General features: G+C 38.0%; 1 protein-coding gene across 9 annotated transcripts in view; it reads left to right on the top strand.

The window, feature by feature from the left end:
• The window catches only part of SLC7A6 (solute carrier family 7 member 6), a 28096-nt gene extending 1402 nt beyond the window's left edge, over positions 1-26694 (top strand). For 5 of the 9 annotated variants that reach the window (XM_040645970.2, XM_015292306.4, XM_015292304.4 and 2 more), the window contains 9 exons: positions 4007-4579; positions 8210-8335; positions 9978-10122; positions 11948-12071; positions 21382-21485; positions 22504-22600; positions 23689-23838; positions 24587-24770; positions 25820-26694. In XM_040645970.2, coding sequence (XP_040501904.1) covers positions 4048-4579; positions 8210-8335; positions 9978-10122; positions 11948-12071; positions 21382-21485; positions 22504-22600; positions 23689-23838; positions 24587-24770; positions 25820-25914 — 1557 coding nt within the window. In that variant the 5' untranslated portion in view covers positions 4007-4047 and the 3' untranslated portion in view covers positions 25915-26694. Of the gene's footprint in view, positions 1-779; positions 926-3988; positions 4580-8209; positions 8336-9977; positions 10123-11947; positions 12072-21381; positions 21486-22503; positions 22601-23688; positions 23839-24586; positions 24771-25819 lie in introns of all 9 variants that reach the window. The other 4 variants (XM_046899565.1, XM_015292302.4, XM_015292305.4 and 1 more) reach the window with 2 other exon arrangements.
• The last annotated feature ends 433 nt before the right edge of the window (positions 26695-27127 follow it).

Below are 27127 nucleotides of genomic sequence, written 5' to 3'. Positions count from 1 at the left end.
TGGGGATGGGTTGGGGGTCTTAGAGGGCTTTTCCAACCTTAGTGACTGTGATTCTGTGTTCGTGTATGGGAGCTTGCAAGACTTGGCTGAACAGGTTAAATCTTTACATCCGGGATTACTTTTGTCACCAGGCCTTCCTGTCTGCTGGCTGCGTGTGGCCTGGACAGGATTTTTCTCTCCCAGAAGCAATAGGAATCATCCTAGACAGACTAAGCCTTTCCCACATAAATGCTCAGACTGTGAGGTGCCTAAATACATACACTGCAAGGAATAGGCATTTCTGGGACTTAGAACCTTTGCTCTGTTGGTGCTTAACTCCCTGGAGGCGTTATGCTGTTTGCTGGTACGGGGCAGGCTTGACTCTTACCCACAGGACCAACTGTTTAATTTCTTGATGGAAGTTTTACAGCTGGGATATTCAGATAGTCAGAGTTACCTCTGTAAAGTTATGTTACAGTGAGGTTTAGTTCACGTGGTCAAGACAGCTGAGAAAGACAGAGGCAGGAATACTGGTTGTCTCTCCCAGTGAGCAGGTATTGTACGTGAGTGTTTGGTATTGGACGTGGGCTCAAAGGTTCCCTCCCATCTGGTCAGCCACTGCCCTACTGTGTGGGACAAAGGGGTCTTCCTCTATCCCTATTCTTGAAGGAAGGTCACACTGTAATTCAGTGCTAGTGTTTGGTTAAAGGCACATTAACCTTCATTAGTTCCTTTGGAATGTGGCCAGTGTGTGATAGGCCTTATCAGAATATGCACTTCTGAAGTGATCTTAATTTCAGATCATTACGTCCTGGTTTCCTGTTGAAGCTTTCTATGTAAATGACACTGTTACTCCTGTACAAATCCTGTGCAAATCAGCAAAAAGATTCCTCACAGCTGCAACCATCAGCAAAAACAAGAGGTTAAGACTTTGTATTGCACAAGGGTGAGTGGTGAAGAAATACACGTGTTAGCTTGTGTGATGCCATAAGCCTGCATTAGCCTTAGTAGTCCTGTGGCAGGGCTTTGGCAGCATTAGACTTCTGTTTTTAGCTGGAATATTACAGAATTGCTGTGTCTTAGAAGATACTATGCTATTCCTCTGTGGTTCTTCTCTTCCAAGCATATATTCTGTTTGCACAGAAACAGTGGCCTTGTGGGTAATGGATTCTTATGTTTTCTTTTTCTTAAATTATCTAACCTTGGCATCAGTTTCCTCTAGTCTCTGCTCTCTCTCTTTCTTCCTTTTTTGGTGTGTGTGTGTGCGCGTGTGCATGTGTGCTTTCAGTTGGTTGAAGCTACTGGGTTTAGTTCCGGTTAAGTGAAGTTTGTAAACCAAAGAAACACCCCAAACCTGCCAGCAGTTTTGGTTCTGACCTGGTGTAATAAGACACCAGACTTGGGGGAACAAGCAATTCCTGCCCTAAAGGCTTTAAGGGTATAAAATAAACAAGGTTAGAGAAGAGAACAAAACACCAAATCTTGAGTGAGCTGTTGAACACACCTTCATTCAAACCTTAGATGTTGGCAAATACCCAAAGCTGTAAATAACAAAAGCAGACTTAGAGAGGAAGAAGGAGCGTTAGGGGGAAAGTAAGTGAGCTTGGGAGGGTATTGTGGTTGTTCTTTCTCAGGTAGGGTAGAGTAGGGCAAGAAACAGTCAAGGTCAGCAGTAACAAAGTTGTGTAGAACAGCAGTCATGTGCTGCTAATTGAGATGGAGGCATTTGAACAGTGATAGGGTCTGTACTTAGAGGTAATTAAATTTACTTCTGGACTTTGGACCATGAGGTGAATGACAATGTCTCTGTGTAGAACTTGCCTATGTGTGAAAGAATCAAACTTGATTTAATTAGAATGATTCAATTAATTTGAATCAAATCATCAGTATGCCTGATATTTGCAGTCATGCTTCCAAACGAGCTATGCTTTGAAGGGTGTTCCAGGAAGAAATGGGAGTAGTGATTAGGGCACATGGTGTAGCAAATCCCAAAGCTGTGTACTTGCATATGGCACATTTTCAAAATGGCAGTCAGATGCCATTGTAATAGCTATAGTACTCTTATTTTCCCTGCTGGGATTTCTCCAGAGTGATTTGCCTTCAGGAATGTGTTTGCAGCCAGTGTCCTGTCTGAGTCAAAGTAGACATTTCAAGTTAAATTTCAATTTCAAGTTAAGTTCTATTTTTGCTGGTGACAGGTGTTCATCAAATTAGAAGACACCTGTGTTGGGTACTTGTCCTGCTGTTTTACACATTTATGCTTCCCGATGACTGAATCATATTTGTATTTGGTTATTATGTTTTGTACACATGATTATAACTGAACCTTCACTTTCAAAGCAAACAAAATAATCTTACAAGCTTACATGCCATGCTGTTTTCTGAAGACTTAGCTCTACACCAGTAATAGAAGATCAATCACTCCGTGGTTGCAAATGCATTTGGCAGAAGCAGTGGAAGACAGGTGCATGTTTAGGAAGAGTGACTAAGTACTGAGTAAATAACAAGGAGGACTGGTAACAACTGGTGAGCTGAGCTTGCTTGAAGTTTTCTTTGCAGTTTGCACATATAAGCACACTTAAATATGGAAATGATGTGGATTCCTCTTCTCTAATTAGTTTAATTCTACTGGGGATGCATTGTTACAGCAGTCCAGCTTTTAAGTTCTGAAAGAGCAGAGTTTCTGGACAGCTGAGAAGTTTGGGTCTAATTAAAAGTGTGAAATTTGATGGCATGTGATGACACTAGATAAGATGTTGACTTGTATAAACTGATAAAATGTGTATTTAGTAATGAAGCATATTTAGGCTGTTTCTTTAAAATACTGAAGGAAGCAAATAAATGAGAAGGCATTTAACTACACAGATTGAGGATCTCATTTTTCATTACTTAAAAGAGCACGGCCTCTGTTTTGAAGTGAAGGAAGCTTGAACATTCACGTGTTGAATAAAAATGATGTTTCAGTTACTTTTTTATTGGTTGAAAATAGTCTTTATCCTTTTCATATCTTTAAAACTAATGAAGTTAAGTGACACCAAGCCAAATTTCTTGTACTGCAGTATACAGATGTTGGCTGGGTAATAAAGAAAAAGTTTGATTACTAAGTTTTCCCTCTGGAAAACTTCCTCTAACTGAATGAGCAGAACTTTGAGTATTTGTTTGCTACTAGATGCGTAGATACCTGTGTGGTTTGAGTAGTTGCATACTGTTCTATAGTAAAGGGCTGAAGCATACACTGAAGGTTTAATGAGGAGCAGGTAGTGCATTCCAGTAATTATGTAGGGGCTATTCTTTATGCTGTTGATATCCTAGTAATCAAAGCTACATTTGCAATTTTGGTTGGTTTCCGTTCAATGCTTTGTATTGGACATACCGTGTTATTTTCATGGGCAGGCTGCACCCTTAGATAATGCCAAAAAAAATGAGGCAGTTGGAGCTGAGAACAGAGTTTATTGGAGAAGGTTTAGGGGGAAAAAGCAAACTATTATGAGATACAAATCAGCAGTTGGATGAAGGGAAATCTGGACTAAGTGTCTCTTCATGTTGCCCCTGGTAGTAGCCTATGTTATGTTGATAAAGCGTGCAGTCCTGCTGTTAGATTACTCACAGCTTACCTGTGTAAGTATAGTCATTTGATGAATTTGTTAGTACTGCAATAAATCAGTGTTCATGCTTCAACCTTCCACTTTGGTCTTAGAATGCTTTCATTTATTTATGTTTCCTCGTTTTGACTCTCTGCTCTTTTTCAACTGTGCAGTTCCTCAATTCTATCCTTCCTATTTTTGTTTTTTCTCTTGAAGGTTGAAAATCCTTTCTCTATTTAAATTATGCTGGCACTTGTGTTGTGCTGTGTGTATGTTGGTTTGTTTGTTTGCTTTAACTACACATGGATTTCTCTTTGTGTAATGACACATATGAAGTAATAAAAGGGGATTTCATGTGGGGTGGAAGGTTAGAAAGAGGACTTGGCAAGAATGTTACAGGATAACAATTTTTATTATGATTTCAGCTGTCTCTCTTGTTCTAGATTGGAGTTCAGAGCCGTGGAGAATTCACAGCCCTTCCACGATGGGAGAAAGGACAGACTGTGCTAAGTCTCATAGCTCACTGGCTGAATACAGCCCTGTCAGTAAATCAGACAAGACAGATCCAAATGACCACTCTGAAATACAGGATGGAAACCAAAACACAATGCAACTGAAGAAAGAAATATCTTTGCTAAACGGGATAAGCCTGATAGTAGGCAACATGATTGGTTCAGGTATCTTTGTCTCACCCAAAGGAGTTCTCATCTACAGCAAATCTTATGGATTGTCTCTAGTAATTTGGGCAATTGGAGGGATTTTTTCAGTCTTTGGAGCTCTCTGCTATGCTGAACTTGGAACCACTATTACAAAATCAGGAGCCAGTTATGCGTACATCTTGGAGTCTTTTGGGAGCTTCATTGCTTTTATTCGTTTGTGGACCTCACTTCTAATTGTTGAGCCAACTAGCCAGGCGGTTATTGCAATCACCTTTGCTAACTACATAGTTCAACCTTTCTTCCCATCTTGTGATCCTCCATATATTGCTTGTCGTCTCATAGCAGCTGCTTGTGAGTGTAAGTATTTCTACCATGCTAATTTTTTTTTATCTGAAGTTAAGCTTCATTTAATCAAATCCTATGGAATCCCAGTGTTGTTGTGTACTGAAACGATTTGAGTCACACTAGGAAAAACAACTATTTCCAGCATATGAACAACTTAAAAGTATTATTCTGTCTATTGATGTGTTCTAATTCAGAAGCAGAACAGTGTGTAACTCTTCCAAGTTGACTTGCATGAGAAAAATGAAAAAAAGTTTGTTTTCCCTCAGAGGTATATTAAATCAAACCCTAAGATATTCTTGGTGTGGTCTACGAGTTGTTCTTGTGCTGTGAATTCTGCTGTAACTTATTTTTCAATAACTTCTCGATGTAGACATGATTAGGTAGTTACTCTGGGTTGATTTTCAGAAGGTCAGAGAATCACAGAATGGCTTGGGTTGGAAGGGGCATTACAGGTGATCTAGTTCCAAACTCTGGTGGTGATCATTCATTCAGGGTTCTTCATACTTGTGATTAACAGTAGCATCAAAAAAAAGTTGTACCTATTGTAAAGCTGTTTTGAAATCAGGAAATCTTGTATGCAGATAGAACAGTGAAATGTTTGTAATTAGATAGCTGGCTTGGTTAGTAAGTATGGAGGAACAACATCATGTGCTTCAAATCGGGACTGTTTTGCTGCATGAAAAGAATGGAACTGATTGTATGATGTGTGTTTTGATTTTAGATATTTCATATTAGGTGCTTATTCTACATACGTGTTCTTCATTTCCAGTACACAGTGAAAAATATCTTTCAGAAAGTCTGCATGGCAACCCTTAGTTATGTACTGTGCAGTCTCACTGTATGCTGTGGAGCCTGTACTCCCTCTCAACCTGATGTTCTTGTTGTACAGCTGATAGGGAACTCGAGCTTTTTACTGCTGCAGGACGGAGATGTGCTGTTCCTAGCTGGTTCCCTTCTGAGGCAACAGGGAGCCTGTTGAAATAGTTGTGATGTTCATCGTGTGGTTGTCTGTGTAGAACTGGGGGGGAGGGAACAGGCACAGTAGCAGTGTGTGCTTCCAATAGTTGAGCTCTGTAATTAGCTGTAAACACTCCCTTCTCCATTTTTGGGGGATTAATTTGTTATTGCCGGGAAAGCACTCACGTGGGCCATGGGGTACAGCTAATGGGAAGAATAGTGACATACTTTCTACAAAAATATCTGTCAGCTTACTCAACTGTGTTTCCTTCCCTCCCCACCCCCAGATGTCACAACAAAATGTGCTCATACAGCTTCAGGGCAGGAATGAAGGACCTGTAACATCATGTCCACGTTCCTTGAACAGATACTGTCCCAAGGCATCCTGGCACAGATCTGTTGCTAAGAGAGGAAATCTAGCACATTTTGGTTTTTTCTTCCTGCCCTTCTCCCCCTCCAGCCCGCCCCTATCTTCTGAAGACATGACAGCAAGGTCACAGTCATGGAGACAAAAGACTTATTTTAACAGTCCATGCTGTGGTTTAAATGCTTGTCCTCCCTTGTTCCAGGCCTCTGCTGACGCTCATCCCTGCTCTCCAGCTTCATGTAGCTGTTGCTGCTGAAGCCTATGCTGCTCCCTGGCAGGGCTGAAGTTGTATCAGTCCTTACCTGTGGATAAGGTTAATGCTGTATTAATGAAGCTGCTGGCAGCCAAAGTCTTATGTATAGATTGTATGTGAGAATAGGTGGGCTCGTGGTAGTGGTTTGTTCTAACTGTAGCAACAGCAGTACTCTGGTGAGTTCTGTCTTAGAGTTGTACAGCACTGCTTTGTCATTTGTTTTGGAAATTGGATTGGCATCTGGTGCTGGAGAACTAAACATGTCAGTTCACAGCAACCTTAAGTAGCTAATTTATGTTAAGTTGAAGAAAACATGAAAGAATAATGTTAGTAAAAGAAAGACATGACTTGTTCAGATTCCTCGTTGTTTTTTTTCATTTGTCTTTTTCAAAGAGTCCAGAGACAGAATAGCGTTTTACCTGGAGACCAAACCCTAACTCAGAATAAGAAAGAGCTAATAACAATTGCTCCTAATTGAAAATTCCTTACAAAATATGAGTGCTGAAGTACATCTTGTGAGTAATACCAGTCGTTAACTCTGAAGAGCAGAGACCAAGCAGAGCTGTTTTTTTTCTTGAGGGTTCTTTGCTAGCTGGCAGCGCTGCCTTCTGAAACTTGATGCAACTATTTTTCCCCTCTTGCCAAGCTCTGTGGAGTCTGGTTCAGCTGTTATGCTGTGCCCACACTGGCAATGGGATCATTACCTTTCTTTTGTTATCTTTTATGTGATTACTCTTCTGTTAAGTAACTCTGCATATTACATTTATATCTTAATAGGATCATATTATTCTTGGATGATAGGAAAGGAAATAATTTATCACATCTCTAATTTTGATTTGCTGACACCTTACCTCTTTTTCAAGTTGGATTTTTGTGTATGCACGTGTTAAAAACACATAGCACAAGAAAATTCTATGGAGATAAAAACTGCAGTGCAACATAACCATGTTTTTGCTAGCTAGTGGAAGCACTGAGAATTGGAGGAAAATACATAAGGGTTGAAATAAAAAATGTAATGATAATCTGGATAAGCAAAATGATCACTGACAGTATTTTATTGAGTAAAGGACACTGAAGACACTGAACCTATGAAGCATTCAGCATCGGAGTTCAGGCAGAGGTTGGCTCTCTGCCTGAGGAAAAAGCAAAGTGTTGAGAGCCATGAAAACAATGTATTTCAACAGTGGCTTGAAAAACATTTTTGTGGGAAGTTGATCATATGAGTAAGTTTAGTCTGCTGCTGTTAGTAAAAAAAAAATTGTGAAATCTGAAACTTCAGTTCCATTCCAGTCTTGTGAAATAGGTTTGATACTAATTTATTGTGGGGTAGAGGGAAGAATATACTTTGAATATGTATTATTTGCCACCAGTTCCTAAAAATACAGAATCATAGAATAGTTTGTGTTGGAAAAGTCCTTAAATATCATCTTGTTCCAATCCCCTGATGTAATATTGCTTTTGATTTACAGGCCATGTCCTTTGGTCAGATCTGTTCTAGTCTCAGTTATTAATTCAGTATAACACAACTGGAAAAGAGCAATGAATTGCCTGTGATCAAGTTCAGTATTTTAATTAGTTTGTGGGTGTTGAACTGATCCTCAGACTTAACAAGGAAGGGGGGAAAACCTTTTAAAGCACTGTTTTAAATATTTACATAAAGTAATTTTTGGATAATCTTTCGTTTATCAGAACAATATTGGTAAATTTAAGTAAATAATTCCATGCTGTGGCTTCTCTAGCTTCAAAATTGTTGCAGAATGTCTGATGAGGGGTAGCCAGGAAATGGGTCATGTTATTAGAGGACCACTAATGTGGGGAAGGCCTTTCCTTCCCTCTTTTGAAACTGTGTGTTATGAGCCTTTAAAACAAACGTTTCCCCTGCTGTTTTTTTTCTTTTTGGTTTGTTTTCTACCAGTGTGTTTTCAATACCTATATCCTGGTACTCTGCTTAGTTTAATCTAAGCAGTAGTATAACAGGTGAGTGCTTATTATCTTTGAATGAATTAAATTGAATAATGTTCAAATTGCTTTTTAATTTTAATTTTTTTCTTCTCCCCACCTCTAGGTCTTCTAACATTCGTAAATTGTGCCTATGTAAAATGGGGAACACGGGTGCAGGATATATTCACTTATGCTAAAGTTGCTGCTCTTATTGCCATCATCGTAACTGGAATTGTTAAAATATGCCAGGGTAAGCATATAATTATACTGTGATAAGCTATGCTATCTCAGTTGACTTTGAGCTAGGAGAAAGAAGGTAACTGATTGCTCAGCCATTTTATGCCATTTACTGCCTGTTGTGGGGAATAATGAAGGAAAACAGAAAAAATACAAAGCTAGCAAAATACAATAGGAGAGAAGAAAGCTGTGAATTCCTGAGAAAGAACATCTTACTTTGCACTGAGGTCAATTGAGTGTTGTTTTTACAAAATTAACTTTGTGCAGGTCAGAAGGTGACTGAACTTGAAGATAGATAGACATGTAAGAACATGTGACCAGATCTACGTGACAGAAGCTCAGTGTTGTTTTCATTCTCAAATCCTGAGTTCTGTTACAGCTGGTGCAAGTTAGAAAGTTGATGCCTTTGGGGATTTTGTGTGTGTTTTGTCTGTGCTGGGCTTGTGCCTTCAAGTTCAAGGAGAAAATTCTCAACCAAGTCTTATTCTTACCCTTTCCCTTGAGGAGGATTTACTGCTATGCTAACTTAGACATACTTAGAATAACTAGACTTAACTTAGGATAAATAAAATTACTCTGCTTCCAAGCTGTCACAGACGCCTTTTCCTGGCGGTCTGACAGTTTTTGTCCTTTGCTCTAAGTGATTATTGTTGAAAGAAACTACTGAGAATGGAGCGAGAATAGCATAGGTGAGCACCTGCCAGGGTGCTAGGTCCTTAGCATGACTGTTAAGCTTGTTCCTACTAACTTCTCTTCACTGGCTCGTTTCTCTATTTTTAACTCAGCAGTTACTCTGCCTATGTTTGTGCCAAGGGAATAGCAATCTGTGATTAGGATAAAAAGCAGGAAATAAATGTGAGGGGTAGATAAGAAGCCTCAAATACTTCCCTGTCCAGTTCTGATGAAATCTAAAGACTTTGGGATGCATAGTGCAGGGGCGCGTTTTGGAGTGGCATAACAAGTCACTGTTCTGTATTTGATCTATATGTGTAAAGTACTCTGGATATATACAGCTGCCATGATGAGGACGGTATTTTGACTTGTTGAAGGTCAGAAGAGAACACGCATTCTCACAAATGCTGGGACAAAAAATACATGTTTCCCTCTTATCTTGGAAAATTTTATCTCAGCAATACTTTATATTTTCTTTATTGTTCTGTTTTCTGTTATTAATAGATAAAACTTGCTTTTTTATTTTTTTAATCTGCTTTTGTTATTGTCACTGTTACCTAAAAACAACCCTAGTCTTTGTTTTATGCATAGGCTAAATGACTGAAAGTTTAAAAGGTTATAGCAGGAAAGAGTGAATTACTTTATAGTGTTATTAAAAAAATACCTTTAGTCTGAGAACGGTCACTGCTTCTTGTTTGTAGCTCAGTCTGAATTTAATGTTCCTGAACCTTTTGTGCCGTTGTAGGCACAAAGATGTGTAGTTATAGTAGTAGTATCATCCACAGAGCATAGCTTTTAGTACTTTAAGTGCTCTGCTTAAGTCTCATGGCTGAAGCACAGAGTGAAAATGGGGAAAAAAAGTGTTCAGTAAGCAGCTTTGAAGAAGTTATGATTTCTGAATTTTGTGTCTGTGTGCCAAACTGAAAGAAATTACTTGATGTGTTCGACTATCCTGCAGCTCATTGTGTCTTCTCTGTATGCAGGATATTCATTGCACTTTCAGAACTCTTTTGAGGGATCTTCTGTTGATATAGGAGACATTTCCCTGGCACTCTACTCTGCCTTGTTCTCTTATTCTGGTTGGGATACACTCAATTTTGTGACCGAAGAGATCAAAAACCCAGAAAGGTGAGAGATTTGAGTTTTCTAAAACCTGGCTATTCCCCCTTGCTCATTTTGTATTTGTCTTTCGCTAATGAGTTCTAAGCTTATACAGAAATGAATGAAAACGACTCCATGCTCTGATGGCAAGGCCATGGATTATCACCAGCTAAGAATTCTTAGCTTTAATCAAAGCTGTGAGAACTAATGAGACTAGATGACTGCAGGATGCTCTATTCAATGCTTGATAAGCTTTTAGTTCAAGCCAGCACATACTGTTAGTTGCAACAGGTGTTAATGCTGCAGTGTAGTTGTTAAGTAAGTCTGTGCTATGCTTATCTGTGCAATTCTAATTGAATATTGAATAATGTTACCTTTTTCATGAATTTATCGTGTGAAAGTGTGACTGACTACACTAGGCTTGTTCAGTCACGAGTCTGTAAGCAGACACCTTTACATTAAAAATAGGATGCCATTTGATTTTTTTTTTTTTTTTTTTTGCTTCTTATTATAAGCAACAGCTCGGGTTGCTGTAGCTGGGAGATAAAGAACATAAGAGTTTTTGTTGTTTTCTTTCAATTCTCCCAGCAGTGGACTTGTACAATTCCTTCTGTAAACCCCAGAGTTCTGTGCTGCACGTTTATTTAACAGTAGATTTGTGTATTAAAAATATAAAACAGTGGATAATTATTTTTAACTCTAAAAATAACCATTTTTAGTCAGACTGAATTTCAGGTTGAATTTCTTCAAATTGTCTTGCAAAGATTTGTTATATGTGTTTAGAATAGATGTCTCTGTTATGTTTGCACTTAAAATGTTTGTTGTTTTTGCTCCTACTGAAAGACATCCCCTTCTGAGTGCTATAGTTTCCGATCTCAGAATTAATGTATTGTTCTGTGTTGGCAATTGGGTAACACTTATGTTAGATGTATTGTTTGGGCAAAAAAAAATGTCTTGCAGGATACATAGCTGATGGAAACTTCTCTTGGTACGTTTGTTGTTTACAGGCAGCAGTGCCTCACACAACTTTCATTCTTGGTGACAAATGAAGCTGATAAAATTCAAATTTGAGCTTTCTGCATTACCCTGACATTGAATAATCTTCTAAAGTGTGCTTCATTTTTGTTTTGTGGGGTTTTTTGTTCATTTGCTTTTGTGTTTTTTGTTGTTGTTCATATCAGGTGCTCATCTGTGTCACTGTTCTGTGTTTTTGATTTTTAAAGTAAGTGACTGGGAGAGGAAGGCTGAACGAAGCGCTGTGTATATCTGGTTTCAAGTCCGACCACGCACCTTGCACTGCAAGTCCACCACTAAACCATGTCCATAATCACCAGTATTAAGCAGCCTGCTTAGTTTGTTCGGTGCTGTGATGAGTGCAGATGAGATGAAGGCGCTTGCTGTGATGTAGTGGATCTCCATGCACTCATGCTAGAGCTACAGCATTCTCCAGGGAGAATGAGTGCAGTGGCTCAGAGCTCTGCCCCTTTGGATTCTATCTGTGGTGTTTAACGTGGCCAGTAGGAAATAATTTAAGGCCGGTGGATTTGAAGACTGTTGTCACTGATCTGGAAACCTTAAAGTTAGGGTGTTGAAGAACAGCTGCATAGAATCTCTCTTTATACATAAGTTATGTAGAGACTTACTACATTACATTTCTAATTCTGCTAGTATTCTGTATTAAAATTTCCAGTTTTGAAAGAAACCAAAGTCTTCCAGAGATACATATTTTGAAGGCTTTTATTTTATCTTTGTACCTTTCATCTCTAAGGTAAAGGATGCAAATCAGTGAGATAATTCTGTTACTGATTCTTTTCCTTAGGCTGTGGGTTTTATTTTTTAACTTGTCTTACAGGAACTTGCCGCTGGCTATTGCTGTGTCTATGCCAATTGTGACTGTCATCTACATTATGACCAATGTAGCTTACTATACAGTGCTGGATGTACAAGCTGTTCTCTCTAGTGATGCTGTGGCAGTGGTAAGTTGACCGTGTAGCACTTTGCTATGTTACTCACCCTTCAGTTCTTGAGGGTGTGTTTCACACGTTTCTCAAGCGGAACAAAACACGAAAAAAGGTCCTTACTCTTCTGTAGTGCTTCAGCGAATGCAGAGAAAAGACTCGCCATGAAAAATTTGATCTTAAAGTGAGAAATAGTTAATGGAATCATGTGCAATAGTAATATATGAGCAGACTGAATAAAATAAGCTCAGGTACAACTTGTTAATGTGTTCTGCATAGAAGCTAACAAGACTTGTGTGTTTTGAGCTGATTGTAAATTAGACTCATTAGTACATAATGGTCTCTTCTGTTCCTTCATGCTGCAGTATTTAAAAAGCTCAACATTCTGTTTGGGTATTCATTGGTGTGATGCATATCTGGAGAGGAATGAGTTGCATTAGCTCTGACTAAGTTTAGCTTTGCATCTCATTTTCAATAACTTAAATTCCTGTCTTTCCAAGGTTGTATTAATTACAACAACTTTTAATATTTAAATCATTTTTTGTGTATGGGTAGAAGTTCAAGTCTAATTAAAGAATAAACCTTCTTAAACTGAAAACCGGACAAAACGTGTTTTATGCCCAGAGCTGGTCATTATACGAAAGTGAAGGGGTTTTATTTTGTTTTGCTTCCTTCTCCTGTAGCTGTATTTCTGATTACTGTATCCTTTAGATTTTAGGGGCAAAATCTCACCACCTTTCTGGATATTTACATTGAAGGAAAAGAAATAGCCTTCCTCCCCTTCATATTCCCATGTAGCTTCTAAAATTTAAGTAGCTAGACAATGGGCAGAGAGCTAAATTAACCAAAATAAAGGAAATACACACTTAGTTCCCATAAAGGATTATTGTGATAAAAACTGGTTTAGCCAATCAGCAAACTCTTGTTTAAATGCATTTGGGCAGAAGGTTAGGCAAGAGCACTTATTTGATGTATTTAGAACTTGAAGTATTGGTGTTTAATGTAAGCTTGCAGAATAGTTTATGGTAAATGTGAGTTGTATGCTGTTGTCTCAAAAGTAGCTATGCAGGCATTTATCTCAAAACATACTGAAAGTAGATAACTTCTAATTCTTGGCCTCCTCTTAACTTGAATGTAGAAATGGCAAGTTATCATAAAATGCATCATTAGAGATTTGATAAAACACTTCAGAATGAAAGAAAAGAAGACAAGGATGGAAAATATTAAATTTTGAGTCAGCATGTATGAAGAGTTAGTAATGTCTCCAGGAATGTTTCTATTGTAGGCTATGTAGTATCTTTCAGTGACTCTCAATGGTATTTTTAATTGTTCTCCATAATGAACTAATCCAGACAAAACTAAAAGTCAGTATGAAGTCCACTGTCCATCATGACTTCAGGAAAGTAATACACTATTGGTTTTTGTAGAAGATTTGGAAAATATTTTGCTGTGACAGCAATGAAACTCCAGAGCAGGCTACCCACCAAGAGTATGCTGTGCCTACTGCTCAGCTCCTGGCCATTGCCATCACAGAGGGTTTACACAGCCATTTGGTGGACGGGATCAGGAAGACTGATCCACCTTGGGAACTTTGGAGGGAATGGTTCAGTTTGTGGCCTGTCCAGTCTTTGTGGCTGTGCATAGCATGTGGTCGCACTGCAGCAGGAATGAGTGGCTAGATATAGAAGGGATTAGGGATGCCTAGACATGAATATGCATGTGAAACCCAAGGCAAATTCTTTGTGATTTTACCTATACTTCATGTAGTTATTTGACATGGTTTTTGATCAAAAGTGAGTATATATTTACTTGTGTATTTATATATTTGTGTGTGTATATACATATATACACAGAGTAATTTTACATGAAATTGCAGCACACAGAACTGATCAGGTCTTCTCTACTATGGGATGCATGTGAAAATGCAAGATTAAAAAAAAAAGAAGAAAGGCTTAGCGGTGACTTAATCCTCAGTCAATCTAATTGCTTGCTGAGATATTAGGTGACTAGAATTTGAATGAAAATGTTTGCGATTCCAGGGGATTTATAGGTTGTGATAGTTTTAATGGAACTTAATTGGATGATTGACTTTAGACATATAAGGCTGTGCTTTTTCATTAGATCTCAGGATTGCCAAATACGTACACTTAAAAGTTTAACTGGACTAAAGGCGTAACTGTCTAAAGGCATTTTTGTTGAGACGTTATCAGCTGGCAGACAGCATTCTGCTGAATGCCATTACTTATATCCCTTTTAGAATGAAAAAGGTGGAAGTTCAGCTGAACTTAACACGTGACTCATTAATGATTCCTTTTCGTTGCTGATACAAATTCAATTGCCCAGTTTTAGAAACCAATTTTAAGCTTGGTCTGCTAATATATTAACAATTAATGTGGACCTCAGCAAGGGATGAGGTAGAGTACAACTGGTGATCTGACACACACACTGCATAATACTTGCTGATATTTCAAATTGCAGAAGATGAATGCAGTAGGTATGCTCTTGGAATGTATCTTCTGGTTTAGCCTGTCCTAAAAGGGAAGCTGCCCCTAGCTCTGAGACTGCTGAGCAGTGCAAACCATTAAGCAGCAAGTGGCAATAACTGGGAGAGTTTCTCCATGATTGCATTTGTGGTCTGCTCACATAGTCAACATGTGATGTGTGACACAGGCTGCTGTAGTTTCCTTTTTATCTTGTAAGTAGTGGTTACATGAAAATTACTATAAGGAATTTTTAAAGAAAAATGTCAATAATGTTGCTGCATTTCAGAGCTGTTTGTGCAGTAAAGCAGCTGCTAAATTTAGCCTGTCTGCATCTATCTGGGAAGGGCTATCTTTCTTATATTCATTTCAGTCAAACAGCTTTGAACTAGAAGGAGCACGCCACCAGTTTCTAAACGAGGAGAGGAAAGGTTCCAAGTAAAAGAAATGGTAGCAGTAGTGCATCTTTGCACATCACCTTGCGTACTGTTTTTCTTAATGGCTGAGAGGTGAAAGAGATCTTACCAAGGACTGATATGAAACTAAATGATATAATGTCCTTCCTTTTAGTTCAGTGTGAGCTTTGCTTCTGGTTTAATTCTACTGACTTTCTCAGCTCTGACAGTTTCTTAAAGCTCTTTTTTTGTTGAAGTAAGTGAACTAACGTGGCAACAGCTAGCTTAGGAGTCTGCAAATGCTTTTCAGCCATTTGCTGATCATGTAAAAATCACTTCCTTTCTTAAAGGTTCCTGTCAGTGTTTCAGTTCTCACTTCTGTTTTACTTCTGTATGCAAACCATCACAACCATTGCTGTTAAGTTTTATGCACATGAAGCAGTTCCTCTGTAGTAAAAACATGCACAGAAAAAGTGTAGAAATTTTATTTCAGCTTCCCATGTCCTTGAACAGCTGTTTTTTGCAATTAAGAATGCCAATGTAATTTTTGTTCATGAAGAGGGCAGCTGGCTCCTCAATCACTTGATCTTTTTTGAGCTACCTCATCTTCTAACAGGGAAGAGTATACTAGTTGGCGTACCCTGTGAGCATAGCTTGTTACCTGCTTCTTCTGGGTGGTCATGTCTCTCTTTCTTTTTTCTGACTGGTTGATTGAATTCATACAATGGGTAATATTTGGCAGCTTACTTCCAGTCAGAAAAACTAAAAATGCTTTGTGATGGAAGCAGCTAATTGCTCTGCATAGCTGGCTGTCATCTTTCATGAAGCTGTACAGCTCAGTCATCTTTATTCCAAATCTACAGACAATTTCAGCTGTGTCTTTGAGTTTTATCTTGTGAGTCCAGCACTGATCAGTCCAATTTAACCTGGTGTGCTTATATTCAAGAACAGACTTTGCTTTGGCATACCTTCTCTTCCAGTGAAATAGGAATGTGGGAGTCTGTGTGACTTAATGGTTTAAATTTTCCATGGTGTATAGTTGAACAACTTTTGAAACGTTATTTTTTTCTGAGTTTAGCCAGAAATTGCCAAGTCAGTATTAGACCTTGTGTGTTACTTCCCTTACTTCGTTTGGCCAGTCACTGGCTTCTTTCCTGAAGAGGGAAACCTGCTTGTCTTTAGCTACCTGTGTCACATCCACTGTCCTTGGTTATACTCGCACCTCCCAGAAAGGTTCCTTTGGATGAAATGCATGTTCTGTACTTTACAATGGAAGAACTGTTTATTAGAATTATCAATAACACAAGGAGATAATTATGTCTCTTTAAGTAATTCAACCAAGAGAATGACAGATGAAACAAGAATGACAGGAGATTTGAACAGTTTTTTCTTAAATGCCTTTCTGTGTCACCTTTACGATTTTCTGGCTGTGCTTCCAGTTGATGTTCTCCCTCTCTCCTGTCTTTATAATATGCAACAATAAATCTAACTTGGTCAAACTGAACAGATGTCATACAGTATCTTGACAAATGTGATCTATGACAGCAAGAAACCGGATGTGCTCAGTGGCTTTTTTTATTTGGGCAGCTTCCTGATTGCTGTAGGTCATGGTCTTTGTTTCCCTTAGGAATTAGTCCCTTAAAGGCCTGAGGAGCTGAAAACTGAGAAAACAGTTCAGACTGCCAAATCTTGTAATGCAGGGATGTACCCTGCCTCAAGAGAAAAGTCATAGCAGAATGAATTGCTCTTCCTAGATACTAGCCAGACTGCTCATTATCTCTTTCACACTATCTATGAGGTAAATATGGGTAAGAATGATGTAGAACTGAGCCTGGAAAAACTTGCATGTGCAGTAAGGTCTTGAAATGAGCTATTTAAAGAGGCTCTGTAGATGCCTTTTAAGCCTTCCTAATCAAAATACCTCATAATCTTTCAGTGTAGCTTTGTATAAATTTCTGGTTCCTGTTAGAGTACGTTCTCTGTACATTTATCCATCTGATCAGTACTGTTTCTCTGACTTGTCAGCATTGCTTGCAACTCCGTGTGCTCTCAGTACAGTCTGACGTTACGTGCACTTCTTTGTGCAGCCAAGTATGATGAAGCAGTCCTCATCATGTGGTTCCTAAAATAAATGTGGGTCTTTCTGATTGTCTTGTGTGCCTGAATTACTGGGTGTGAGGTGGTATCCCGTGTGTTTTGCTGTGGCAGCTCTTTATGTGAGGACTAAATCCTGCTGCATTTAGTTCAGAGCGTTCATATAGAACTATTGTTTGAACACTTAAAAGGATAAAAAGTGTTCGTGCAGCCATTCACTGAGTACCAGCTGATGATCACGAGATCAAACTAAGCCAGGTCAAAAATGTAGTTAAATTAGTCATTCACATCTTTAGACAAAGCTGTAATTCAGTTTTCAATAGTTCTTCTGGGAGTAACGTGTAACATTCCAGTTGCGAGGAAGTGAGGGCAGTTCAGCTGAGAAGTGCATGGCTGGGAGCACCTGACTTCTTCCTTCATTATTTTTCCTTGTTGATGGTTTGGGAAGAAAATCAGAATGAAGGAAGTGATTCTAGGTGCACGTCTTTTCTACACTGTCTGTGTATGTATGTATATCTTACATGTCCAATATATGGGAGGGCATAAAAAGACATTATCTTTAATTGCAAGTGCTGTATAAGCCACTGAATTCCTTTATGTTTCCTAGCTAGTAGAAGCAGTTGTAGTTGAAGTCTGGGCTACAGGGCTTGACAGACTATAGCAGAGATGACAATTTAATCTCTTAATCCTTCTTGCTCTTTAGACTTTCTCAGAAGAAACCTGAGAAGAAATCCGTCCCCATATTGGTGGCTTTCTCCTGTTATGGTGGACTAAATACTTCTGCTATAGCTGCCTCCAGGTAGGCTCCTCTGTCATCCTCCACATACCCCTCCCAAATGCTCCATTCTTTCCCCTTTTGCCAGCTCATTTGTTTTCATAAATGCACTTCACTGCTCCCAGAAGTAGTGGTAGTTAAAGTGGAATTGGTCAGATGCTCAGTTCAGAGCCCAGCCCTAGCTCATTTATGAAGGATTCGTAGTTGTAAAATTACAGTATTAGTAGAAAGCAGCCACTAACTCTTCTCCTTCCCCTTTTATTTTCTCTTGGCGTACTGCACGTGGTATATGTGCTTGATAACTTGACTGTTTTTTTTGTACTTTTTCTGCCCTTCTTTCTTATGCAGAATAACCATCTGACGTGCACGCAGCTGAATGCTTATCACGATCACTTTTACTTATCTTCCAGTAACATCCCCTGCTAAAGAAACACTATAGCATAGCCTTGGTGAAGACATTTCTTAGCATCTGTCAAAATAAAGTGTTGGAGGATTTACTAGTATATAAGTGAAGGATAAAAGTATGATTTATGTATTAGTAGTAATATAAGAACTTGGCTGATTTTTTTTTTAGTTATATTTTTAATGTTGAAAGCAAGGTGGAAAAACCTGCACAAAACCTTTGGGTCTATACCTGCCATGTCAAACTTGGCACTATCCTTAGAAAGTTCACTGACACTTCAGATACCTGTCAACTGAGCAACTTCGTTTTGCTGAAAGATGATTAAACAGACAGATTTACTTGGCAGACCAAGCTGAACTTTATGGATCATTTTGAATTAAAATACTCTTTTGCCTTTTCTTACGTAATAAGGTTAAGCTCTTACTGTTAATGCTCCACCCTCCCTTCTCTCAAGAATCCCAGTCAGAGCATTAGAAAATAAATCAGAAATGATAGTGTGGGTAAAGGCCCTGACTAGGTTACTCTCTCTTTCAAAGGGGCTAACTGGTACAGATACAGGAAAATTAATGATTGAGCCTTCAGTGGATCAACAGCTCTTACATATCGTAGAGTACAAGTCTGCTTCTGGAGTATGTTGACTGCATAACATCTTCATCTGTGTATAATCTGTAGAAGTAATACCACTTTGCCTTAATCCTCTCTGGGTTTTACTGCTCATATGACTGATTTCTGTTTTTCAACATGTGTGAAATAACATTAGCATATCTTAGAAAGATAGGCTGTGCATGATAGAATGAAAATGGACTTTGAGTTAGTTTCACATCTGGCGTTCTGCAGTGGCCCTGTACTCGATGTTCCAAAAGGAATTGGAAAATGCTTACAAAGAACAAACAAACCTGCTTTTTGGAAAGAAGATTCTTCAGCTAATTTGCATCCTGTAGCATAAGATTACATCCTTATGTTTTCCTTCTCTTTTTTAACTGCAGCTGTTAATGTTACTTACCTAAATGCTTATCGTTTAAGTAACCTTACTAAACAACTTAATTATTTAACATCATGTTGAATTCTGTATTTTAGCTTTGCATATTTAAAAAAATCCTCTGGCAGTTACAAGGCTGGTATCTAACTTCACTTGCTGTTTGGCTTTGGAAGTGAGGCACTCCAGGCCTAAATCATCCTTTAAAAGGATTGAACATCCTTGTAACAGTTGTCTGTTAGAGTTTCTGTTCTGGAGCAGTTGGAATGCTTTCAACTGGCTCGTTACAAAATGTGTTCTGCTTTGTGAGATGAGTTTTGTCAGAGCTGCATTTAGATCTGATAAAGCTCTGAGAGAAGCACTGAATTCTTGTAGCTAATCTTGAGCAGCAAAACTTTTATATATTATTAACATAAACTGTTTTTGCTTTTTTGTTTTGGTGGGCTGAAAATGGGCAATCCGTGGTACCCAATTTTAATGACTTCTGTGAGAGTTTGTGTGCGTGCATTTTTCTTCTCCCCTGTGTTGATGCTGCATTGTGAGGGAAGATATGCTAATATGCCTGAAAAATGAGGTCAGGAGGAGCAGTGCTTTAGTAAGAATTAGGTTGACTATCGTAGTTAACTTTGAACCTTTTGGCAACACTCTCATTGAAGTAATTGTATGCTTTTGTGCTGTCCCTTAGCAGCAGGAAATCCTATTGTCTTTGAGGTTGAACTAGATTACACAAAAGGATGGAATAAGTTTTCCTTTTCAATGTGGATGTTAGTATACAGCTAAGCACATTGGGATTCTGAACCTTCACCTGGATGATGTGAAGAACAAAGCACGTGTGTTAGCCCAGACAAAAAAAAAAAAACAGGAAACTTTTACTGACATAAAACCAAAACTTGGCCAGTTAATTATTCTGTATTAGATTGAAGCTATATGCAGAGTTTTGTTCAAAAATTAAAAAAAAAAATCACTCACTGCATTAAAAAAATGAATTGAATTTAATGTAGGTTTTATCAAACCATTCCAAAATCATATCATAATGCATTGCTTTTGTTAATCTTGTTCCTGGAACAGCTAAATCAAAAATTGACCACTGTTAAAGCCAGCTTTATGTTCCACAGACAAAGGCCATTTCTGAATAGTAATTTAGTTTGACTGGACTTCCTACTTCATAAAAAAAAATATAGTGATGAAAAGTAGAAGTTCAAAGGGGAGGCCAAGAGGGAGGTGGTTCAAAGTGTCGGGATATTAAAAACTGATCCAAAGGAAAAATTTGTAGTAGAAAAGACTGATCTGTAGAAAGCAGATTATAGGCTTCTTGTGTCTGATGGTCTTGCAAACAACAGAGAGCTGAAGAAGTGATGCAGAGAGAGGTTTGTAAGATGTGTAAATGACTGCTACCTGCTGAGATGTAAGATATTTACTCTGTGTATCCTAATACCCATGAAACCTTTGTGGTGGTAGTGTTGTTTTTGAACACCACTTGCGTGTAAGTATACATATTGCTGTTCTATAAAGATTTAGTGCTAACGTAGACCTGATTCCACCACTACTTTGGCAGTTAGTTTGCATCAGGAAAAGAAATAATGGAAGTATTGAGCTATCAGTAGCTAGAATGCAAATTACTATCTATTTGCACCGTGCTTCTCAGATCACTGGCATTCAGTGCCTCTTATGACTTGCTGTGAAATCATGAGGCTTCTGGCTCCTTAGCTTTGGCACTGTGCTATGGAAGGTCATGTCACAGCTGGCCTGCAGTATTGCCTAGCACCACTAACAAATGACTGTCTGAAAAACTACTACTTCTGTTAGTTGCCTTGTGAGACTAGAGGTCCCTGTGACAGAGCTCAGGGGGCAAAAACAAGTTGCATAGGAAACTGGAAAAGCAAGAGAAGAAAACAGACAATATGCTGCACCTGAGTTCATTAATAATGTTAGACATAATCAGATGTACTAAGATCAGTGAGAAAATTGTAAGAACAGTGCTGTCTTTTGTGAGAAGTATTTTGTGAACAGAAAATGTGAGTCCATGTGCTTGGATAAAGAGTTTTGTTCTTGTTTAGAATGAAGAAGTAATGAGAAATGCTGTGTGCTGCATTATGGATTGTCCCTATTTTTCCATATAAACTTACAACAAAAGCTTTGATTACATTGTTTTACATTGGCTTTGTTACAGATTTTTTCATGTTTGTTTTTTTTTTTTTCCATCAGACATTTGCTGACGAGGTGTTTGGTATCTTCAGTTGGACAATTCCAATTGCTGTAGCCTTTTCTTGTTTTGGTGGACTTAATGCTTCAATTCTTGCATCATCAAGGTATCTCTTTCTGTTTAACAAATGTTCTTCAGTATTCTTGTATGTTACTATTGCAGTCATCTGTTAGGAGAGTGGCAAAAGCATTGTTGTACTAGAACCTATAACAAATAGCTACAATAAAATAACAGATGAAGTAAACTAAGGTTTGGGTATATGTAGCACTCCCCTACTTCCCCAAAACTTCTGTATCTGTGATGTAGAATACAATTAAAGGTCAAATGAACGTTGTCTATGAGGTGAGTTCTCATGTCTTCTAATCATTTGAATTATCATCCACTTTACTCGGTAGGGTTGTTACAGCAAGTTCTTGTTTTTAAGTGTATTCACTTTGAACTCAGTTTGTAATCACAGTATCTTTTTCTCCAAGTAAGAAAGTTCTAGAAGTTGTTGCTGCTAAGGTTTAGTCCAAAAACAGAATATATTATATTTTTTTTTTTCCTGAGCTCTGGTTATAGGCATAGCTACTGGTTTTAAGTAGTTCAAGCATTTTAACATGCTTCCCCTTCACTGAATATATACACAGTGTCTCTACATAGAACAAACATGATCTGGTGAGATCACATAGAGCAATTTATGATTGACAGTAAAATCAGCCATGATTGGTTTGTGACCAGATCTCTAGAAATAGAGTTCACTTCACTATACACTCATCTCTTCCGGTTGTCATTGAAAACTGTTCTGCTGTGAACTGCAATGTTTTCAACAGTAGCTTTTAGAATTTTTTAATAGTGATAGGGCTTTATTTCACTTTCTATAGACACTTTTTTATTTCATATGGAGGATGGTTTTCTAAAAAGTGGTTGTTAATGGCATGTTTTTAAAAGCTTATATATCTTTTAAGGATTGTTGTAAAGTACATCTTTACAAGACAGGTTGAGTCCATTTTTCAGTTTAAAGTATGAACATTTAGTGGTATAAACATGTATTTTGATTGATATTGGGTTTTTTTCTGTAATTTGTTCTTTTAGGTCTTATGGCCTCAATATCTACTTTGTGATTTGTTTTTTTTTTTATTCAGGCTGTTCTTTGTAGGATCTCGAGAAGGCCACCTTCCTGATCTGTTGTCTATGATCCATATAGAGAGGTTCACACCTGTGCCAGCACTACTCTTCAATGTAAGTTATTTTTATTTTCAACAGTCTAGATGAAATTGAGACAGCCTAGATCTATATGAATTATATAAAAGAAAACCTTGTTCTTACATTGGCTGGAATGAGACAATTGAGGAAATTCAGTTCAAAGCACAGTAACAGTCTCAAAAGAGTTTCTAAACTGAAAAAAAAAAAAAATAACCTGCTGTGCTCCTGTTACAGTCAAAGAATCAGCATAGTGGAAGGGCAGTACAGGAGTGCAGGTAGCAAAGGGACTAGCACAAATAGAATGGTGTTACAAAAGAAAAGTACTCACCTGTCTCTGAAGATCCTCATGCACCTCACAAGGGAGGGATCCCCAACCAGAGATCATTCCCCAGTGGCAGTCAGCCCTTAAATGAGGTCTAAGAGAGGTGCAGCCAGGCTCCACCCCTTCCTGTCACACAGCTGAATTGCCTTCACCCGTGCTCCCAGGGCTGACCAGCTCCTTTCCCAGGTGCTCAATCAGTGGTTCAGGCCTTGACTCAACAGTTCCCATACAACTAACAATAAAGGAAGTTGAAACTGACTGCATGTGATTGGATTATTTTGTTGGGCGACTGTTGTGTAAGATCTGTTAGCAGACTTGTTTTCTCTAAGCCAAATACAGATAAAAACAATTCATAAAATTAGTATGTGGCTTCTGTATGCAAAGTAAATTTTGAGGTTTTACAGTAACTGTAAAAATTCAGTTACTGTATAACCTAACATACTGATAAAAACCTCTAATGGATACTAAAGAGTTATTACAAACTGATATGGAATAAGAAATTATTTATTTTAATCATGGCCAAATTGTAAGAAGTATCGTACTTGTACTCCGGTCTTCATGGGAAACATCAGTAAATCTCAGCAGTGGGAATACTCAGAAATAATTGTTTAGCTGATAGCACAAGAAAGAACTTCAGATTGACTATCATCGAGGTGATTTCTGAGGCTGCAGATTTTGAGGGAGGCATAAAATCATACTGAACGCCAAGGAGGGAAGGATGGTGTTAATTTAAAGCAAAAGCAGCAGAAAGTGTGTGTTTCAAACTTCTCTTCTTCATCTCAGTCCTATTCTTTTCTGACAGTGTGCTATGACCCTAATTTACCTGGCTGTGCAAGATGTCTTCAAGCTTATTAATTACTTCAGCTTCAGTTACTGGTTTTTTGTTGGTCTTTCTATTGCTGGTCAATTATATCTACGTTGGAAGGAACCAAATCGAGCCAGGCCGCTTAAGGTAAAATTTACTTAATACAGAACTGTTTAAAATCTCTCTTTATTTCAGTAACTTTAATGCACTGTCTAAAATCTGTACCATACTTGTTAAGCCCAAAGCATACAAGTTGATCAGGACACAGAATGTCTTCCATATTGTCCTGTGAAACATAGCTTGTTAGCTAGATGAGAATAAGTAGGTATTGTAATAGCGTGCTCTTTTTTTTGTACGTTAGTTCAGTCAGTATTCCATCTCTCTGTCAATTGAAAAATGTCTCAATAGGCTAACATAGTAGGGAACCTTTTTTTCCTTAAAATAGCTTTCATTAGATTAGAAATCTCAAGTTAGGAACGCTTAAGTTAATTCTGTCACTGTAGGCCACGCTTAATTCTGTTGGTGTTTCAGTTTAATATCTGATCCTCTTACCACCTTCTCCTATCTAAAGTTTATAGGCCTTGTGACAAAGTCCTTCTTGTTTCCTGAGATTGAATGGATTTGTTTAAAAACATACAGTTCTGCTACACAGTTTCTTTGGACACAGAGGACTTAGCACATCTCATTTTGCCTTGCAATTTTTAACAGCAGTTCCCTTGAAGAATTCATACTGTGTTGTTTTTTTTTTTAACGATTCTAAATAACCAGATGTGCAAGAGGAATAACAAACAATTTCACAAACTGGTTCAGGGAGAAGAGATAACTGTCACCAAAACACATGCAATTGTAGATAATAGTTATCTCAATAACACTGTGTTATTTTTTCTGTCTCCAGCTCAGTGTGATTTTCCCAATAATATTCTGCATATGCTCAGTATTTCTCGTGGTTGTGCCACTCTATAGTGACACCATAAATTCACTGATCGGAATTGCCATTGCTTTATCTGGGATTCCAGTCTTTTTCCTGGGAGTCTATTTACCTGCATCAAGGAGACCTCAGTTTATCAACAAGATGTTAGGTAAGACTCTTCATAGATGTAGATGTTATTAGGAAAGAGAAAAATGTAGCGAGTGAATCCAGGCTTGTTGATGAGAAGAGTTGTGGATTGACTCCAGCTGGTTGCTCAGCTCCCACAAAGCTCCCTCCCCTCTGCAGCAGGATGGGGGAAAGGGTAGGAAGAAGGAAAGCAAGAAAACAGTGTTACTGTGACACTGTTTTAGCCACAAATCTAAAGCACCATAAAGAACCATATGGTCTGCTATGAAGAATGTTATCTGCATCCCAGCTAGACCTAGAGAAAGGGAATACTGATTTTGTTTGCTTATACGTTCAATTTTTATCCACTGTATACTTAAAATACCATCCTCTTTCTACAGATTTTGTCCCCAGTTTTTAAACACCCTGGTCTAATCTAGCACATGAAAAGTTTTTTTTCTTAATTCAGGCTGATTAGTGTAAAAGGGCTGGCTGTTCTTGGCAATGCAAATAAACTGTCTTGCTGTATGGTATCAGCCATTTAAAGATGCTGTTTATGTCAGTTACAGATTGAATTTTCCTTCAATTGCATTTTCCTTCAATTGAATTACTGCAGTTAAATGATACATTTCTCTCCAGCAGTGCACTGTTATTGTTACTGAGAAAACCATAATGAGGGATATGGGAAGGAAGATTTATAGCATAATCTTGGAATGCAACAGGATGTGGTGCTGCAGCAGTTAGTGAATATGTAAATAATAATATTGTCACTGTGTGTTTGGTTTTGCTTTGCTTTTTTTCTACCAATTTTACACTCTTAGTTATAGGGAAAAAAGATTTTACTTCAGTAACTTGGCAGTGCTTGAGAGGAAAAACACCCTAGGCAAGAAATAATGAAATCAACAGGACAACTTTAAATATTGTTTGAAAATACTGAGTGGAAAATACTTGTGCTTTTTTTTCTGGTTAGTACTTCCCTTAACAGAAGTGAGGCAGCATTCTTGACAATTAACTGTCATTATTTGGATACATGTTGTATAATTACAGTTGAGGTGGGCATCAGTTCTGATCTATCTTTTATTTCCTCTGCAGATGTAGTCACACGAAACATGCAGCTGCTCTGTTGCTGTGTTTTAACGGAGATGGACACAAATGAAGAAAAGAAATTAGAAAACAAATCTAACTAAAATTTGAAAGCCATTATAAGAACAGGAAGGAGAGTGAAGCAACTGTAGCAAATGAAAGGGAATAAATGGAACTGGAAAAAGTGGGAAAACTGTTTCCACTCATCTTTCAGAGTACTTGCAGTTAGAATCCTGCATAGACCATGCCCTCATGCCAGCCCCTTACACTGAGAGGTATTTTCAGGGCATGTTTTTGTTGGATAATTATTACTTACTCATTTCAGGTACACAAGCTATGCGTAAATACTCTCCATTCTGAATTTTCTTCAGAATTGCTAGTAAAATGGTAAGAGCTAATGGATCAAATCAGATTTCTGCAGAACCTGCAAGTGAAGTAATACATTTTTAACTGAACCGAAAATCACTTTGAGTCAGAGGACCGGAAGCCATTTCCAACTTAATTATAATGGATGTTTGCATGAAATGATTTGCTGTGCCATCTCAGTTCTTACCCCAGAAGACAACCAGCCACATCACACCATGTAATTTGTCATTACTAGCAGAAAAATGAATCAAGTTGTGCTAGTATGTTTAAAGACTTCTGTCTCTTCAAGAGAAACTTACCGTTTCCGTATGCTACATGGAAATGTGGCATATATGTGTGGCAAGAATTTAATCAACAAAGCACCTTTCAAATCATACAAATTCCTTGATGCTGAAGATTTGATTTAGGATTCAATGATTACGTTTTCTTTCTTTCCTGTCAGGTTGTTAGTGCCTGGTCATCTACTACGTGGTTATATGGAACTTTAATAATTAAAATGTTCAGTCTGAAGCTTGTAAGCATTTGTTTCTGAACTGTTTCTGCGAACATACATACACAATATTACTTCAGTCAGAAAAGTCCCCATCTGAATTTCATTGTTGTTCACTAGAGAATGACTATCGATAAACTCACAGAACAGACTTCTATAGCAAATATAATGGTCCATGGCAGCAACTATATCTTGAAAACTAAGTGGCAGGAAAAGAAAATAAGAACGAAATCAGGAATAAGCAGTAGTGTCTTATAGACTGATACTAATCAGTAGTATTTGTAACTTCACAGCTCTAAGCCTGCCATTAGGACATTGCTACTGAACTGTGGTGTACCAAAGGGTAACATGAAGCCACTGTTTGGCCAGCAAAACAAGATACCCTTCAAAAAACACTCCTATGACTTTTATCTTGATTTAGAACATTGCTCTCAGCTGACCTGAGTTTGTCCATGTGTACA

The sequence above is a fragment of the Gallus gallus genome, chromosome 11 (genome assembly GCF_016699485.2).
Source record: "Gallus gallus isolate bGalGal1 chromosome 11, bGalGal1.mat.broiler.GRCg7b, whole genome shotgun sequence".
Lineage (NCBI taxonomy): Eukaryota > Metazoa > Chordata > Aves > Galliformes > Phasianidae > Gallus > Gallus gallus.
Note: the sequence above shows the minus strand (reverse complement) of the source record. Positions and strands in the feature narration are given on the sequence as shown.